We start from the raw sequence: 17,992 nt of genomic DNA, 5'->3' as shown, positions 1-17,992 counted from the left end.
TTCAGCTGGGGCAGGGGGGCACAGCCAGGCCTTTGGGTTAGGGGCTGTGTGTCTGTCCCCCCAGCTGTGTGTCTGTGCCCACAGGCATGCAGAGAAGGCGCCGGCGTGTGCTGGACACCTCTGTAGCCTATGTCCGGGGAGAGGAGAACCTGGCTGGCTGGCGGCCCCGCAGTGACAGCCTCATCCTTGACCATCAGTGGGAGCTGGAGAAACTCAGCCTTCTGCAAGAAGTGAGAGTCTGGGCTAGCAATGGGCTGAAACAGTGCAATTCAGCTCCACTGGTGCTGGAGGTACTCCCCACCCTGGATGGCACAGCCATGGTGGTTGTGGGAGGAGGCAGGGATGGGGTTGTGCTGCCAGTACTCCTGCGCATGGCTGCTAGCCAGGTCCCAGCACATCCAAAGCTAATGAGTAAATGGGGTTAAGGGGCCTGGGTGTGGGAGAAGGGCCATCCCTGAGCCTGGGTACCTGTGCCCAGGTGGAGAAGACAAGACACTACCTGTTACTGCGTGAGAAGCTGGAGACAACCCAGCGCCTGGGCATGGAGACCCTGTCCCCCTGCTCCAGTGAGGATTCTGAGTCCCGAAGCACCTCCTGCATCTCCTCCCCGCTCTCTGCTGATGGTGCACCTGAAGGCCGCACCTCTCCCCCTGAGACCCCCAGCGAGAGGCAGAAGGAGTTGGCTGTGAAGGTAACATCCTGCAGCAAGCTCAGCTTGCAGGCTGGAAGCCAGGAAGTGGCTTCCACAAGGTGGCGGGGAGTTGTGGCTGGAGAAAGCCCAAGAAGAGCGGGAGGTGGGATGTGCCTCGTGGCCCACTGTCCTCCTCTCTCTGCAGTGCTTGCGCTTGCTCACGCACACCTTCAACAGGGAGTACAGCCACAGCCACGTCTGCATCAGCGCCAGTGAGAGCAAGGTACTGCTGCAGCCCCAGGCTCTGCTGGGCTGCTGGGGCCAAGGGTGGCTGGCAGGGGAATGGCTGGGTCGCGGCCAGATGGGCACTATGGCACAAGTCATGCCTCCTCTGGGGTGTCTGCTCCCTCTGCTTGCTCTAGTCTTTCCCAGAACTGGTGGCTCTCAGGACTGTGCCAGGAGAAGAACCTTCCAGCCAGGGATCTTTCCTCTCCCTGTCTGAGCAGGAACCTGATCCTTTGCGTGTGCTTGGCTTGGTGCAGAAACTTCAGTTCACACCTCTATTACTCCACAGCTGTCTGAAATGTCCGTGACCTTGATGAGAGACCCTTCCATGCCAGCTCTTGGGGTCACCACTCTCACCCCCTCCTCAACCTGCCCATCACTGGTGGAAGGATGTTACAATGCCATGGAGGTCAGGTAAGAAGCTGGCTGGGAGGTTCTGGTGACATATCCCAAGCAGAGCAGCTGTATCACTGGGACACAGTCCTCATCTATGGATGTTCCCTAGCCATTACTCTTCCTACATTCCATCCTCTCCTCCTTCCCCAGACCCCCCCAGGTTTCCTCCAGGGCAGAGAGCCCCGATCTGGAAACTGTGGTAGAAGGAGAGCCGAAGAAGTCCCCAGGCCGCCGGCCTGAGGAGGAGAAGGAGCCCCAGCGGTTGCTGGTGCCCGACATCCAGGAGATTCGAGTCAGGTAGGAGCAACTGGGGCAGCCAGCTAGCAGAGCACCTGTGGGCAGGGGCTCCATGCCCTACCACTGCCACCTCCTCACGGTCTGTATCCCACCCCTTACCTTGATCCCTTCTGCAGTCCCATCGTCTCCAAAAAGGGCTACCTGCACTTCCTGGAGCCTCACACCAACGGATGGGTGAAACGCTTCGTGGTGGTCCGGCGCCCATACGTCTATATCTACAACTCGGACAAGGATGCGGTCGAGAGGGCCATCCTCAACCTCTCCAAGGCCCAGGTGGAGTACAGTGAGGACCAGCAGGCCATGCTCAAGGTAGGGCACTGGGAGCCAGCCCCACTCCCCACACCCCACTGAGTGAAGGACTAAGCGCTGGCTCTCCCATTCGCAGACCCCGAACACATTTGCGGTGTGCACAGAGCACCGGGGCATCCTGCTGCAGGCGAGCAGTGACAAAGACATGCACGACTGGCTCTACGCTTTCAACCCTCTCCTGGCTGGATCCATAAGGTACCAGGGGCAAGGGGGATGCAGACAAGCCATTGCTGGGGGGATCTGCAGCCTCCCAGTGCTTTCCCTCCCAGGTGTGGGGAGCATCTCCTGTGCAGAGCTGTGCCTGAACAGGTTTTCAGCTGGCAAAACTTGGACCATATTAATTTTGAATTCAGCTCATCCACATTTAAAAGCTTCCGTCTAGGGCCAGATTCCAGGTGGTACAGAGGTGGTGTTGTGCTGAGCTCATCCATGAGCAAACATCCAAAACAACATCCATGCCTGGTGGCAGGGCCACTGGCCTGTCACTGTTCTTGAGACCATCCCAGAGTTTTTGAGACTGTTAGGGAAACTTTCCTGTCTGACTGTCCAGGAGCCACTCTGGAAGTCACACATGCACCACCTGAGCTGGGACTGAGGCCCCTTTGCAGCAGGTGGTTCCAGTGAGCCCACAGAGGCCTTGCTTGACTTCATTCACCACAGACACACTTAGACAAGGTTTCCTCAGTCAAAGGTTTCCCATAGCAGAGTTTCAGACATCTCGATCCTTAAAATAATTTAATCATGATGCAATAACAAAATAAAAGCTGGGGCTGGGTGCCTCTGAGAAAGGACCCTGAACAAAGGAAACCCTGGGCTTTTACACCCTCTTAGTCTCCTGGCTGACGCAGGACCCTGTGCCCTTTGTTATCCAAACATTGGCAGTTCACAGACTCTTGCCTCAGGCTCCCACCCCTGCAGCTAAAATCGTAGCTGCACACCAAGCTACCTGCACTAAATGTTTTCATTCCTCAACAAGACCATCTCATGGACTTCTTGAGGTCACCTCAAGGGATCTCAAGGGATGGCAGAACTAGGGGAATAGGAATAAATGCACATAAATCTGTGTGCTGTGGCTGAAGAGACTTTAGTTCTATATCCCTCCAGCTGTCTGGATTCAAGTATCAGCCTGGAGGTAGGACACTGGACCTGGGAGTCCACACCTCTCCTTGTCCACATCTCTTAACACCTTTTGTCCCTTGTTTTCCAAATCAGATCCAAGCTGTCCAGAAGGAGAACAGCCCAGATGAGAATCTAACCTGAAAAACACCCTCCACCTCATCCGTCTGCCAACAGAATCAAGAAAGCTGATTCTGTCTGAAGACTCCCCATGTTAATATCTGATCTTTCACACCATCTGCTGCCCCAGCTCTCTGCTCCATGGAAGGATCTGTCTTGATTCACAGCTTCACAGGGGAACCTCACTTCTGTTTGTAGCTGCAAAAGCCTGGACCCGCCTGGGCAGGATTCCTTGTGCACGTGCCATCTTCTGCCTGTCCCTCCGTGGGTGACCTTCATATCACACCATCTAACGTTCCAAAAAAGGTCCCTATCAGAGGGGAGGGAGTGAGAAGGGTGGTTTTGGCTAAAAGCTGGTCTTTGATCTAGAGAGATGGGAATGCAGTAAAGCTCAGAGCTGGGAGAGCAGGAGGAATTGCCCTCAGGCGAAGGGAAAGTGGTAACTTAGATGTGGGGTTTCCCTAATTTACCGGTGTTTCTGCAAGAGACAGCAGAGTAAGATCAGGTGTCAGTACCTTAAGATTATATTTATAAAGTATTTATTTCTATTTACATCACAAAAATCCCCTAAGTTGAGTCCTGGCCCCCAGGCAACGCCTCCCCCAGGCAGGGGAGAGCCTTGGTGGTGGGCTGGGGTTCCGGAGATGCCTTCCCCGGGACATCCCTGGCTTGTGCCTGGCAGCAGTGCAGCTCTCACCCTCACTCTGTGCCCTTCCCCAACTATTTGCTTTGCCTTCCCCTACAGCTTAAACTACTTTTCCCCTCAGCAGTGGCCAGACAGCCCACCATGTCTTCCCAAAGAAGGCAATTCCTACCTGTCCCATCTACCTCTGGGTCTCAGCTGGCCAGGGCACCCACGTCCCTGCAGATGGGTCACTGCACTTTGGATCTTGGTCCTACTGGAGGGAAAAGGAGAGCTCTGAGTATGGCTCTGTCTGTCACCCCATGATGGGCTACCCTTTCCCACCAAAAGCACCTCCACTATCCCAGCCTGGGACCCCCAGCAGTCTCATCCAAAGGGATTTCCCATTCTTAGGGCAGGATGCCAAGGATCCCAACCCTGCAGGGAGTGTGGAGGTTCAGGCAGTATGGGAAAATTCCCCAGGAGCCATGACTAGGAATGACCATCCCACCTTACAGGATCCTTCTTGCCCTTTCCCAAAAGGGCTTGCACATTCCTTCTTCTCCCAGCAGGGTGACAGACTCAAAGCAGATCAAAGGGTGTCAGGGTGGGAATGGGGCTTTTTTTTTGTGTTCTAGCTGGTGTTTTCTCACTCTTCCTCTGCTGCAGAAGCGAGCACCCACCTCCCCCCACCCTGCCTCCATCAGCATGTTAATCTGGGCGCTTCCCACATCGGAGGTGTTTTTGCTGAAAAGACCTTCTCCTCCAACCATCACTGCTTCCCACCTCCTCCAGCAACAGCTCTCTCTCTTCTCCCACCTCTCCCCCATGGTTAGATGTTTTTGTTCAGGGCTTCCCAAGTGGCCAGCAGTATCTGGCACAGCTCCGTGTCGGAAGCTGAGCATCTTCCTCCGTGCATCTCCCAGGCACCCCCAGCTCTGCTGTCTCGTCCAGCACGGCTGCACCTTGGCTGTGCCGCACCTCCCTGCACTGTCTGTGGGGTGTGTGTGTGTGTGTGTATGTGTGTGTGTGTGTGTGGGACGTGGTGCTGTCTTCTCGTTACACTCGTGTTGTGGGGGGCACGGATAGGCAGGGACGTGGGGAGGAGTAGAGGCTTGCACTGGCCCCCTTGCTGCATATCAGGCACCCTTTAGCTTGGATTTCAGGTGACAGAAAGTTTGGGGATTCTTCTTGAGCACATGCTGATTCTGCCTGGCCTTGCCACAGCTCCAAATGGGCATCTTACCCCATTACTACAGCCCAAATCTGCAGTGGGGCTGCTGCTCTCAGCCCAGCTCCCCTGCCCAGGACAAGCTCCCCAGCAAATTGGGTTATTTTCATCTCTGTGATCCTTTTTAGACCTGGAGGCTGACTTGTGCCCTTTCTGTATGAAGAGATGCCAGCCCGGAGGCACAGAGAGGCTGAGCTGGGGCAATGCAGGGGCCCAGGCTGCAACATCCTGGCTCCCGTGCTCTGAGCAAGGACTAGTTGGTACCATCCCAAATTTCAGTGCAAGGGAGGGGCTAAGGGTGGAGAAACAGGGAGTACCTGAGGGGAGGCTCTTCCAGAATGGAGGCAGCTTCTGGCAGAGACAGGACCAGTGTCTGTCAGGGACCAGACACAGGTTCACTAGCCAGGGCTGTGTGGTGCTGCCTGTGCCACAGACAAGACGCAGCCAGCCGAAGGGCATCCTCCAGCCAGAGCCGAACCTGCCTGAGGCCAGCAAACCTGCAGAGCAGACGGCTCGGCTGGAGGTGGGAGCCGAAGGAAACAGAGCTGCCCGCTGGATGCGGTACACGGGCCCCTTGCCATCTTTACCAGCAGCGCTCTGACCAGCACCGCGCTCCTCCTCACGGCCCTGGCACCCATCCCCTCGGCAACGAACGCAAAGAGGAGGTTCAAGCACGACTATAAGCCCAACCGGAAGGGAAATTCCACAGGGGAGCGGATGGCACGGAAGGCAGGCGAGCATCGGCGGGCAGGCTGGGGCCAGCGGAGGAGGGAGGCCAAACTCCCCGCTCTCCGGATCCCGCCGGCGCTCCCTGCCGTGTGCCAGGGGGGCAGTACTGCGGGTCCTGGCCGTCCGTGCGCACGTGAGGCTTGTTCGGTTCTGAAATAAATGTCGCATTTAACGCAACTGCCGTGCGCTGAGCGTTCTCTCGGGGGCTGGCGGGGTGGTGGCAGGGAGGGGAGCCGTGGGCCGCTGAGAGGGCGCCCCCTCGCGGGCTGCTCAACCCGGCGGGGCGAGGGGCGGGGCGACGGCGGTGACTGACAGCGCGACCCCGCTTTGCGATTGGCGAATTTGACGGGCACGTGTCCCTGTGGGCGGGGCCAGCGCGGCCCTTCCGCTGCCGGCGCGGCGCGGGCGCATTTCCGGCCCTCCGCGGGTGCGGATTGGGCCGGCGCCGGGGCGGGCGGGAGCGAGCGGCGGCGATGGATCTGTTCGGGGACCTGCCCGAGCCCGGCGCCGCCGCGGGTGAGGCCGCGACGCGCTCGGGCCCGCGCTGTCCTTCGAGCCCGCGGCCTCACCTGACGGGCTGCGGGGCCTGCTGCAGCTCGGCCGTGGGCAGCGTGGCTCCGCGCACTGCCAGGCCGCCGCCACAGGGAGCTGGAGGGGCGGGGGGGAGGGTGAGGGGACGGGTTGAGAATCGCTGGAGAATTGCCGGGTTTGGTGGTTTTCTTTTCCTCTGGGGCTAGTTCCGCGGTAGTTTAGACCGTGCTTTTGCGTGTTCCGTGTGAGCCGCAGTTCCCTGCGGTCCAGACCATGTTGGAGCCTTTCCCCTCGCTGTGCTGCTGAGGGATGTTAATGCGATCTTAGTGGATTGCTAGCAAAAATACCCAAAAACCTGTTCTCAAGACAAAAGTTCACCTAGGCCCCAGGCATGTGGTTGTTTTGCTTGTGTAGCAGCTGCTAAAATTACAGGTGGAAGTAAGGCTCTCCTGGTTTATCACTGTGCTGGCTTGAGCACAGTCCTTTCAGAGCAACATCCCCCAGGAGTGCCTGCACTGGTTCCTTACTGTGCCCTGGTGCCTTGCAGGGAAAGAAGCCCAAAAAGGGCCTCTGCTGTTTGATGATCTCCCACAATCCAGCAGTGCTGACTCAGGTATGGGTGCTCTGTTCCTGCCATTAGTTTGGTTTTCTGTGTTTTCTGCATCAGCATCTCTTTCAGATGAAATGTGTGTAAATCCTGTTCTTTGTTAGACAGAAAAAAGACAGTAGGGTTATCAGTGCTGGTGTGTCGACCAGCTGCATCCTGTTTGGTTTTTGATAACCAGGGTGTTATAGATGTTCCACATATATTCAAGAAACATAAAAATGTTCCCTGGAATGAATGCAAAGCCTGGATTTGCCTGACTACTATTGGAAGTAGAAATTTGGCTCTCTTTGATAAACTGACATAATTTCTCCACCTCAGGAGAGACATAGGCAAAGCATTATTCTCTGAAAAGAACAAAGGTATTTAGTAATTTTTGTCTTCTTGTGCTCCAGGAAAAGAAGGCTCTTTGCTCTTTGATGGTCTCCCACCAGCCAGCAGTGGTGATCCAGGTAAGGAACTGTGTCTCTTATCACCCCTCTCTGGGAAAAGCCCACCCTGCAGCCTCTTGTGTTGGACACAGCAAGTTTCTCTGGTGCTGATTTTTCCCGTCCAGTTATGTTGACACTTGTCATGGCAATTTGTGCCCCAACTGTTCAAATCAGGATTCTGAATCTTAAAATTAGGCCTGTTCCCAGAAGTATATTCCTGTCTTTTGGGGACCCTTGTTCTGTGTCTGAAAGCTCCCTGCTTTGGGAGGGACAGTGCCCTGGTGCAGCCACCCCCCTGGCTGCTTTTCTGCTGTAGCCATGGGCTGTGTCCTTATTCCTTGCTGAAAATGGCTTCAAATCCAGCCTGCTGCTCTGGCAAGGCAGCCATGTGCTTTCTGTCACCTGGGAGGAGCTGAGATAATTCACTATACTCAAAGGAGCCTAAATCTGCAGAAGGAAAAAGCCAGAGTTCTGATATCAGGGTTTGCTTGCTAGCTTTAATCTGCAGCCATCTTCTGAACCCTCTAAAATATGCACGTTCACAATAATAAAGTAATTTTCTTTGTATTATTGTGGGCAGAGATCATAGAGGAAAAATATTATTAATAATAATGTAGAAATGTTCCAGCCTGTAACGTTAACTTCCCGAGCTATTAACTGGGAAAAAAAAAAGGGGTGGGGGAGGGTCAGAGAGGAGGGGGGAGAAAAGCCTGGTAGCTAAGGAATAAAACCTGTAGGTTGTTCAGTAATAACTGTGGTCACTTAATGCTGAGCCTGCACTCCTGGGTGTGCTTTGGTATAAAAGGACTTGCTGCTGAATTTATGCAAGTGAAACAGTCCTGGAACACTTGAGCCACCTCCATTTTTGCTTTCTTTCAGCCTCCAGTGCTACTAAGCAAGTCTCATCAGCAGAGAGCCAAGAGAAAGGGCAGAAGAGAAAGTCTTTGGAGGAGGAGGAGGAAGAGAAGAATGGCAGGGAAGAACTTGTGGAAAAGAAAGTTTGTAAAGGTTTTCAGACAGTTTGAAAACAAATGTACTCAATTTGTACTTTTGGCGTTGGGCTGAGTAAGTCCAGAACAAAGCTAAGCTTTGGTTCTTCAGTCTGCTTGCCTTTTCAGCCTCTTGTAGGAAACAAACTGCTGCAGGGGTTTGTGGAAGCTCCTCGAGCTTCCTGGCTCTGTCTGCCTCCTTCACCTGGGCCTCCTTACTGTCCCTGCTGAAGCAGCAGGCACCTCAGCACCGGCAGAATAAGAGCTTGTGCTGCCAAGATGGGGCTTGGATTTGGAATCTCTGTAAGGCTGGATCCACGCCACTTTGTTTTGCCACATCCACAAATCTCTCTGCTGGCTGCTAAGAATGCCAGAGATGGGGAGAGATAGGCTTGTTACATACAGGGCCTCTGGCTTCAGTGCCTGTGTGCTGTGTTGCAGCTTTGGGACTAAAATGTGTGTAAGGGTACAAAGGAAGGGACATGTCCTGGGAATGTCAGATCTGGATTTACTGTCCTTAGTGCACTCCTTAAAGCTGTGCTTTACTTAATCTGCAGGTTCAGTGCCCCGTGCTTCCCCTGCCCCTGTTTGGTAAGAGTCCTGTCCAGTGCCCAGCAGTCCTGCTTGGCTGCAGTTGCTTGCTAAAATGAGGGGAGGCTGCTTTTAGAGCTGCTGACCTTGGGGCCACATAAAAACCAGTGTTACAAAATAAACACATCCTGTTTAGCAGCAGATGTTCTGCTGCAGGACCAGGGCTACACTGCCAGAACAGGGTTCTGAAAGCTGAGAACTTTACTGGTTTAACCTGAGCTGAGGAGACAGAGGAGTTTGATTTGCATGCATGTGTCTGCTTTGTTCCCCTTTAGGATCAGTGGGTGTTTTTGGACTGAAGGGTTATGTGGCAGAGAGAAAAGGTGAGAGGGAAGACATGCAGGATGCACACGTCATCTTAAACGACATCACCGAGGAATGCCGGCCTCTGCCCTCCCAAATGTGAGTGTGCCCCAGCTGCCAGAACAGCCAGCCTGGAGCTGAAGGAGCTCCAGCTTTGCTTCAGCTAAGCCCATGGGATGATCCTTTTTGCTTTGAACACCTGGTGCCCTGTCTGCCTGTCTTGTGGTGCTTGGTTTGGGCTTGTTATTGGGAGACCTGGGGTGAATCATCAGCCAGCTGTGTTCCCAGGCAATTCACAGGGCTGATGTGTACAAAAACCTCCCTTTGAGGGCTGCTTAGTGGATTCAGTCACTGATTTTACAAGGACCATGAGGGCCTGATAACTTTGGGTGTTTATCCTCTATTACCCAAATGTAAGTGGGTATGTAAATTTAAAAGAATGTTCTCAAGCGTCACCCTGATACTGGATTTACCTTCTGAACCAGTACTGTCCCAAGAGGTTTGTGTTCTGACAGGTCCAAGTTTTCTGTATGTAGCATAGTTGGAACAAGCTTAGGCATGGAAGGTACTGTAGGATTGGCTGGACTTATGTCTGTAGTGCTGTATCCTTGAGGTAAAATGTTTATCTGCTTCCATGCCAAGTTGAGGTCTATAAACCCTTTAGCCCTTCATTTTTTTGAGGAGTGGAAAACTACAAGAAAGTTCTCAGCTCAGTGCTGGAACACATAAACCATGTAAATGCTGAATATATGAGCTCAGAGACCTGCTCCCTTTGTGCCTTGGAGTGCAGGATTTTGGGTCTGGCTAACACAGGGCAGGGTATTGTGGAGAGGAATGTACTCAGTCCCATTCCCTGGCTAATGGCCTTTCTTGGCCTCTTTCTGCTACTTCTTGTTCCCTCACAGTACACGTGTCTCGTACTTCGCTGTTTTTGACGGCCACGGGGGAGTCCGAGCCTCAAAATTTGCAGCACAGAATCTGCACCAAAACCTGATTAAGAAATTTCCTAAAGGTGAGAGGAGTGGAATAAGGGCTGTAGGACAACCATCACCTTTTCTGCCTTGCCAGTGGGTAGGGAAACTGCTCTGTTTGGGTGTAGTCCTGCAGTACCCATCCCTTATTCCCAGAGGGCTCTTGCAAGACTGCTGTGTCTCCTGGGGAAAGAGGGCTGGAAGCCTTTCTGGCACAAGGCTGCAAGTAGCCAGTTGTGACTCACTAAACAAGTGTGAGATGTGCTGTTGTCAGTTTTGGCAGTGCTGCATCAAGTGTGAAAATACTCCTGTGGTGGAGAGGTTTATGCCATAAACTCTTCACGTGCACTACTGCATAGATTTCTGGTAGGATAAGCCCAGGATGTGCCCCAGCTGCTCTGCAGAGTCCAGGAGATGCACTGCCTGACTGAATGTTGGAGGAGAAAAGGCACAGACTAGGATAGATCAGATATGTTTTACTTGGAGCTTAGTTGCTGTTTTCTCTGTCTGACAGGTGAGGTAGCCAGTGTGGAGAAAACTGTGAAGAGATGCCTTTTGGACACCTTCAAACACACAGATGAAGAGTTTCTAAAGCAGGCATCCAGCCAGTGAGTGCAAATGCTTTCTGTTCATTTGTATTTCTCAGGGTGCCTCTCTGAGTTGAACAGGGCAGAGGAAACCTTCCTTGTGGAAGGTTTGTGTGGACTAGGGAAGATGTAGATTGCATTTCAAATACAGTCACTTTGTTACCAATCCTTTACACACACTTGGTTTGGTTTTTTTACTGTTATTATTTCACAGTGACACCTCTGTCACAGATGGAGACTGTTGATGCAGAAAACTTAATTTTAAGTAAATTGCAAACTGGCTCAGTCTCTTAAGCCTAATCAGAACAAGAAGTTTGACCAGGCAAAAGGAAAATGCTTTTTTGAGTCTGTCACAATAGTGTCTTTCTCAAAGCAGCCTCTGGTCAGAAACATGACTTGTGGCAAAGGCATGACAAATGATCCCTAGCACTGCATTGATGGTGAAATCAATCATGTTCATTTATCCACACCTTCAAAGTAGGGAAAAACTGGGTGAAATATGTCTAGTAATTAGTCTCTCAAAGCTAGTTTCAGTGAAGAATGGCATCATGGCCAGGCTTTTTTGTGGACAGGACTAGTTTGGTAGCTGTAATCTAAGAAATGCTTCTCATTTTACCTAGAGCTCTAGAGATAAAAGCTTAACTACAGGAAGTGAAATAGGAGGAGAACGACTGAGAGAGTGGTGGCGCTGCTGAGGTGGGGGAGGGGGCAGGGATCCTGTGAAAGAAGAAAGGAAAATGTAAGCAAAAAAGAAGGCATTTCTGCTGCAGAGTTGTCTGTGCCTTCCTTTTGCTGCAAAGAAGCAGCTTCCCAAGGAGCAGTGTGGAGTGCTTGGTAGCTTGTGGTGCTACAGCTTTTGGGCAGCCATCAGGGCTGAGCCTGTTCTGCTCACATGTGAGGTTTCCTGGAAGCTGAGTGTGAGGAAGAGTTGGTGTGGGAGCTGTGGTTGGCAAATTTATACCAGCTGGGTATTGGCTGTGCATTCAGAAATCTGTGTAATCCCTCTGTCCTTGTCCAGTTTGCTGTTTATCACCAACCTGAGCTGCTAGCAGACAGCTGCTGTGGGCTTGTGCTGCCTGATTGCTGTGTATTGGCACAGGACACTTCTTTGAGACCCCAAGAGCACTTGGCAATTTAACTTCTTCAGGGCTGTTTTCCCCCTTTAGTAATCTCATTTTTATTCCCTTCAGGAAACCAGCATGGAAGGATGGCTCCACAGCTACTTGTGTCTTAGCTGTTGACAATATTCTCTACATAGCCAACCTTGGGGACAGCCGGGTAAGCAGAATGGAGACCACTGATGGCATCTTTGATCTGCCCAGAGCTTTGTGGGGTTGTTTGTTTGGGATGTCTGAATTATCATGAGCTACTCAACTGTTCCTACAAAGCATCTTGTTTTGGGTGGGTACAGAGTACTTCTGTGTTGTCTCCCATAGTGTGAAACAATGGTGTGTGAAAGCTCTCTCTTGATGGTGCTAAATATCTCACAGTATCAAGAAGAAATATTTTAATATTTCAGTTGGAAGGGACCTATGACAATCTTCTGATCCAACTGCCTGACCAGTTCAGGGCTGCCTTAGAGTTACACCCTTCTCCAAATGCCTCTTGAGCACTGTCAGTCTGGGGCATCAACCACCTCTCCAGGAAGCCTGATGCAGTATTTGATTGTATGCTCCATAAAGAAACACTTCTTAATGTCCCTCCTGAACTTCCCGTGGCCCTGCTTTGAGATCAGCACATCTCTTTCCATGCCCCCTCCTCAGGGACCTGCAGAGGAGGATAAGGTTGTTCCCTCAGCCTCCTTCTCTCCAAACCAAACAAACCCAGAGCCCTACAGCTCACACCTTCCAGCCCCAGCATGGGTCTCCTCTTCTGGACACACTCCAGCACCCCCCCATCATCTCCAGTGCTGCAGCACTCTGGGTGAGGCTGTCCCAGTGCTGAGCACAGCCAGACCATCCCCTCTCCTGACCTGCTGGCCTCGCTGTTGGGTGCCCCCAGGATGCCATCTGCCCTCCTGGCAGTGGTTCCTACTGAGCTGCTGCCAACCAGCCCCCCAGATCCTTCCAGCAGGGCTCCCCAGCCACTCCCCTCCCAACTTACACTTGTGCTCAGCATTGATGCACAATCCAGCACTTGGATTTAGTGATTCTGTGCCATTGGTCACAGGGGTGAATCTGTGCAGATCCCTCTGCCAGGCCTCTGGTCCCTCCAGAGACTCCACAGCACTCCCAATCTGGTATCATAGCAAACTTGGTAATGGTGCATTCAGCTCTTGCATCCACATCACCGATACAAGTACTGAGCAGCACCTCCTGCCTAGGAATGAGCCCTGAGAGACAGCACCAGTCACTGACCTGATGTGGGACATTCACTGCAGTTTGGGGCTCTCAAGAAGATGTTGCTGCAGTTGTGTTGTTTGATGATGGTCTTTTGTCAGCACAGGCGATTCTGTGTCGTTACAATGAAGAGAGTCAGAAGCACACAGCCTTAAGCCTCAGCAAGGAGCACAACCCCACCCAGTACGAGGAGCGGATGAGGATACAGAAAGCTGGGGGAAATGTCAGGTGGGTGCCTGAGGCTGGGAATGAGCTAATCCAAACCCTAGCCTGATTTTTGGGCCTGAGCATTGAGGTTTTGAAGTTCCCTGAGCACAGTAGGCATCCTAGTTGAGAGAATGTTGCTGCCTGAGGCCTGTAAGGATTCAGTTACTGGAGTTGGTTGATGGTTCCCGGAGCCTTACAATGGCTGAGGCAGGACCCATGTGAAAGCCTGGCAGTGGGATACCAGCATAGGCAATGCTTAAGCTGGACCTACAGATTTGGACCTATGGAGCTGGATTGAATTGCTGAAGAAGGTATTGCTTTCTGCACACTGTGATGCTGAACAGAACTCATTTCCTTGCAGCATGACTCCTGTCCTTGTCCTGAGAGAGGGGGCATGGTTTGACAGAGCACAAAAAGCCATTGATGTCAGTTGGTGCTGCTCCCCTGGGTTAGCTGATGCACTGAGGCTTTCTGCATTAGGAGAGAGTTTTCTGGGGCCAGAATGTGATTATCTTCATGTTCCGGTGCAAAAAGGAGTTCATGGCTGTTAGGGGAGCTGGTGCCAAACACAACAGCTGAGTATTATTTCCCTGGTTAGGTTCTTTCTCTTCTTTGAAAGCTGTTTTTTGATTTAGTGGCATCTTCACAAAGAGAAGATTCAGTGCAGGTGAAGAATCTTCATGCCTGTGGAGGCAAAATGCACCCAGGGTGGAGAGGGGTGGGCTCAGTTCTGCTGTCATGTCTGGAGTGCTTTGTTCCCCTTATCTCTGAGGAGCACATGCTCTGCTTGCCCTTAGCACTGATCTCTCTTTGCACATGGCAAAGAGATGGCCCAGTGTCTGCTAGCTCCTTTCAGACTGCCAGGGAGCCTCTCCCACTGCTTGCAGTTCAACATTTTGGGCCCAAGAGATAAGCCACAAAATGTGTGAGTGTCAGATCTCTTCTCTGTGACATGCCTTGCTTCTTGCTTTTATCTCAAGTGGGCTGTTTGGACTATGTGATGAATGAGCTTTGTGTGTTCCCAGAGGGCACAGCAGAGCCTTTTTAGGGAGAAGATGTTTGATTGTTGGAAAGGTGAAGTGTGGGAAGCTGTTTCTCTGGAGAGCTTGGTTAATTAGAAAAGCTTAACCAGAGCTGTTTCCTAAGGGGTGTTGTAATGAAGGTTTCACAGAACTGCTTGCTGCAATCAGTGGTTACTAAAGGCCAAGTGATCAGCACTGATCATGCCTTGTTTCTCACTCCTGGGAGCTGTCTGCAGCTGAGCCAGTCTGTAGGGATTGATGGCCTCAGACAGGACACAGGAGGGGCTGCTGACTCAGACCTCTTGCCTCTGCCACTCTTTGCTTCTGGTGAAGAGCAGTTTGCTGGATATCTTGCCAAAAAATTATCTCTATTCAAACTATGCCAGCAGGAGTTCAGCTCACATATAACTCTTAGTGCCCCAGTTTGCTAGGCTAAGCAGGACTTGACAGGATGACAGTAAACAGCCTTGAACTCTCCTGACTTCATTTCCTCCTCCCCCTCACTTGTTTCCCAGAGCTTCACACAAACATACAGAAAGGGAAGGAGACTTTGAAAGGAAGATTTGAGCTTGCTGGGGAAGTGGGTCATTATTTGTACGAGCAGATGGATGCACAAAGTGTCCCCATCAGGCAGGGAGGCTCTGAGTGTTCTCTTTCCTGTGCAGGGACGGCAGAGTGCTGGGAGTGCTGGAGGTTTCCCGCTCCATTGGGGATGGCCAGTACAAACGCTGTGGTGTCATCTCTGTGCCAGATATCAAACGCTGCCAACTCACACACAATGACAGGTAAAGTGTGCCCTTGCATGGGGGCTCTCTGTCCCAGCTCTGCTCAGCAGGAGCTGCACAACCCTGTTTGCTCTGTTGTGAGAGCCAAGGCACTTCAGACTGATCCCCCAGAATTAAAGGATGCTCTTACTGCTGATGTTTCTCTGCTTCTGTTCCTTATCAGAACAGTGGGATAATGCTGCTGCTCTGCCAAGGTACTGTGAAGGCTCCTCTTGGAGGAACCAGCCTATAGCATACACAAGCCTTAGATGTCCTTTGTGCTCTGATTAAGTTCACAAACCAGTGTTCAAGCAGTTAGTTAAGGCTTGAGTTCTTGGGTCTCCATTCTGTCCAAGAGTTGTTTCTAGCAGCTGTAATGCCCATAAATACTTTTGCATTCAGCTCTGATATTTGAAGATTTGAGATACTTTTCCATTATATGATTGGCAACAACAAATTGCAGTGAGCTTTCATGTCACTATGGCCCTGCAGACTCTCAGAGGTGAGAGTGTAACCTAGTACTGCTGCTTTTTCTGGGATTAGAGTTCCATATCAAGTGATCCACTAAAATATTTCTAAAGATACTCTTGAGTATCAGGCACTGAAATGATGTCTTCAGAGGCATGTGCAGACTGACCACTTCTGTAGGCTGCTTGTAGGCTTCCTTGTCCTGGTGACTGTGGTTAGAGCTCCTGGTTAATACAATTCCCTGTGCAGGCAGGGAGTGCAGAGCAGGCTCTCTCCCCATCCTAAGGGGGATGCTGTCCTTGCCTTGGGGTTTGTGTCTCTTCAACCTCCTGCAGCCTGTGGCAATATTTTGTGTCAGAGTTTTCTGATCACAGTTGTCACACGCTTTTCTTTTGAATTTGCATATTTAAATTACCACATACCTCAGGAGTGTAGAAATGTGATGTACATGAGGGATTCAGTTTTGTTCCTCTGTTTCCTTGCATTAGCTGCTTCACAGGGACAATACATGAATGAAAAGGACTCAAAGGAAAGAAGCAGTTCTTAGAGAAACAGTGGAGCATTTGAGCAGGATCATGTATGATCTTGGCAGTGTTGTAGGACAGCCAGCATGTCCTGATCTAGGTCTTACATTAATTGCCTGGCTCTTTGTCCTGTGTTTTGAATTGCCATGAATGGTAGATCCGTAGGGATTTTCAGGTGAGCTTTTATGACATCTTCCCTTTGGATCCAAGCATGAATGTTTATAAAACACTTTTGATTGGAGGGATTTTGCTGTAGCTGGGGAGCCAAAAATTCAGACTTGGAACCCGTCTCTGCTTGATTTGCAGGTTCATTCTGATAGCGTGTGATGGCCTCTTTAAAGTCTTTACACCAGAAGAAGCTGTGAACTTCATTGTGTCCTGCCTGGAGGTGAGGAGAAGGTGGCATGGGGGGCTGGGACTTTGCCAGTGTCCTCCCTTATTCCCTAGGTTGTCTGTGTTTGTTTTGCTTCTCAATGCTTGGAAAATACAATGTACCTACCTTTGCTGAGAGCAATCAAATTGCTTTGTGCCAACAGGATAAGAATATCCAGATGAGAGAAGGGAAGCTGGAAGCAGATGCTCGGTACGAGGCTGCCTGTAACAGACTGGCCAACAAGGCGGTGCAGCGAGGCTCGGCCGACAACGTCACGGTCATGCTGGTCCGGATAGAGCACTGAGGGATGAGCTGTGCTGGATGCAAGGGAAGGAAAGGGAGAGGTCTGTGTGCATGCACGTGTGGCTGGGGGAGGGTGGGTCCTGCTGGAGGCTCTTCAGTGTAAATAAAGATGGTTTTTTTCTACTAGGTTTAGCTCACTTAGTAGTAGGCTTGAATGTCTTGGCAAACACGGGGCTAGCAAGAGGCATCTGGGGGCATGAGCCCTGCCAGCTGTTTCAGATGGGACAGTTCTGCTATCCATATCCTTGAGCTTTGTGCAAGACCCTGGCAGAGTCTGGAGTTCCAGGACTCAGTGGGAGCTCCTGGGCAGGCTGTACCATGCAGATACTGAGGTACTCTAGGCCAGCTTGGGATGTGGGATGGGCTGTCCTCTTCACACTGGGTAGGAAATCTTTGGACTCTGAAGCTGGGCTGTGAGGTTGCCTGCAGCTGAGGGACACAAACACTCCTTGCAGAGCAGCAGCATACTTGCTTACATTGCTGTGCTGGAAGAACACATTGAAGTTTTACCACAACGTTGGTATGGTTTGCTCCTGATGGTTTTTGGTAAAAGTGTTTTCAGCAAATGGACTTGACAGGCAGCTGCGTTGCAGGAATGCTCTGTGCTTGTCTGTGCTATCTGAGGAGAAGGCATCTCAGGTTTTAGGTACTAATAAGTGTCTGGTATCTCATCCTGTCTCAGTGCCTCTACCAGCTGTTGCTGCAGTCAGTGTACTGTTTTCCAGAGAAAGTTTGGCTTAAGACCAAGTGACAGAATGAAAGCTAAATGGATTGGGCTACCTAAGCACTTGAGTTTCCAATTTCCCACCCTGTGTGTGAGGGGGGCAGTGAGGGAGGTGAGCTGAGGGCTCTGCACTGTGGCTGCCTCCTTGCTCTGATGAGCAGAGCTGTAGTCCTGGGGCAAGGGCAGGGTGGTGCCTGCTGTTTTGTGCAGCACTGTGAGGTTTCCCTGGCTCCTTTCTGTTTTCTGTATCCCTGGAACTTTGAGAAATGATCCCAGCTCCTGGGCTGTTTGCTGGGGCACATGATGGCTGTCCTGTTTGGACAGGTGGCTTGATCATCTTACTTCTATTCCTGCTCCAACAGTAGTCAGTTACACTTCATGGGCTTAGTCTGAGAGTTAAGCTATGCAGTGCTGCACACTGACTCTCTGCATCTCCTGCACAGGACTGAGGAAGGAATTGGCCCTCTGGCACAGATTCTGGGTAGTGCTTGTCCTCTGCCATTCCTGTGTGTTTTGATGTAAGGT

At 51.5% G+C, this 17,992-nt stretch overlaps 2 protein-coding genes across 25 annotated transcripts in view; both read left to right on the top strand.

Moving 5' to 3' along the window:
* The window catches only part of KIF1A (kinesin family member 1A), a 40,413-nt gene extending 34,500 nt beyond the window's left edge, over window positions 1-5,913 (top strand). For all 22 annotated transcript variants that reach the window (XM_033068969.1, XM_033068968.1, XM_042779615.1 and 19 more), the window contains 8 exons: window positions 85-230; window positions 479-691; window positions 837-914; window positions 1,206-1,330; window positions 1,463-1,609; window positions 1,726-1,918; window positions 1,995-2,113; window positions 3,131-5,913. In XM_033068969.1, the coding sequence (XP_032924860.1) occupies window positions 85-230; window positions 479-691; window positions 837-914; window positions 1,206-1,330; window positions 1,463-1,609; window positions 1,726-1,918; window positions 1,995-2,113; window positions 3,131-3,173 (1,064 nt within the window). In that variant the 3' untranslated portion in view covers window positions 3,174-5,913. The remainder of the gene's footprint in view (window positions 1-84; window positions 231-478; window positions 692-836; window positions 915-1,205; window positions 1,331-1,462; window positions 1,610-1,725; window positions 1,919-1,994; window positions 2,114-3,130) is intronic.
* A 243-nt stretch (window positions 5,914-6,156) lies between these two features.
* On the top strand, window positions 6,157-16,880 carry LOC117001020 (ILK associated serine/threonine phosphatase). 3 transcript variants are annotated; one of them, XM_033069166.1, is made up of 12 exons: window positions 6,157-6,252; window positions 6,815-6,880; window positions 7,267-7,323; window positions 8,182-8,310; window positions 9,158-9,284; window positions 10,091-10,197; window positions 10,671-10,764; window positions 11,934-12,021; window positions 13,189-13,310; window positions 14,977-15,096; window positions 16,374-16,455; window positions 16,604-16,880. In XM_033069166.1, the coding sequence occupies exons 1-12, from the start codon at window positions 6,210-6,212 to the stop codon at window positions 16,742-16,744; spliced, it is 1,176 nt and encodes a 391-aa protein (XP_032925057.1). In that variant the 5' UTR covers window positions 6,157-6,209; the 3' UTR covers window positions 16,745-16,880. The 3 variants fall into 3 exon arrangements, with proteins under 3 accessions (XP_032925057.1, XP_032925058.1, XP_032925060.1); XM_033069167.1 differs by lacking the exon at window positions 6,815-6,880 and having other exon boundaries at window positions 6,163-6,252; XM_033069169.1 differs by lacking the exon at window positions 6,157-6,252 and having other exon boundaries at window positions 6,420-6,880; window positions 8,182-8,278.
* The last annotated feature ends 1,112 nt before the right edge of the window (window positions 16,881-17,992 follow it).

This window comes from Catharus ustulatus, chromosome 10 (genome assembly GCF_009819885.2).
Source record: "Catharus ustulatus isolate bCatUst1 chromosome 10, bCatUst1.pri.v2, whole genome shotgun sequence".
NCBI classification, from domain to species: domain Eukaryota; kingdom Metazoa; phylum Chordata; class Aves; order Passeriformes; family Turdidae; genus Catharus; species Catharus ustulatus.
This window is presented reverse-complemented; position numbering and strand designations above follow the sequence as displayed.

Coding starts and splice junctions, on each gene's coding strand:
- LOC117001020 (XM_033069166.1), top strand. CDS start 6,210: ATGGATCTGTTCGGGGACCTGCCCGAGCCCGGCGCCGCCGCGG. Junction 12,022..13,188: donor CCAACCTTGGGGACAGCCGG/GTAAGCAGAATG, acceptor TTGTCAGCACAG/GCGATTCTGTGTCGTTACAA. Junction 16,456..16,603: donor TCATTGTGTCCTGCCTGGAG/GTGAGGAGAAGG, acceptor TTGTGCCAACAG/GATAAGAATATCCAGATGAG.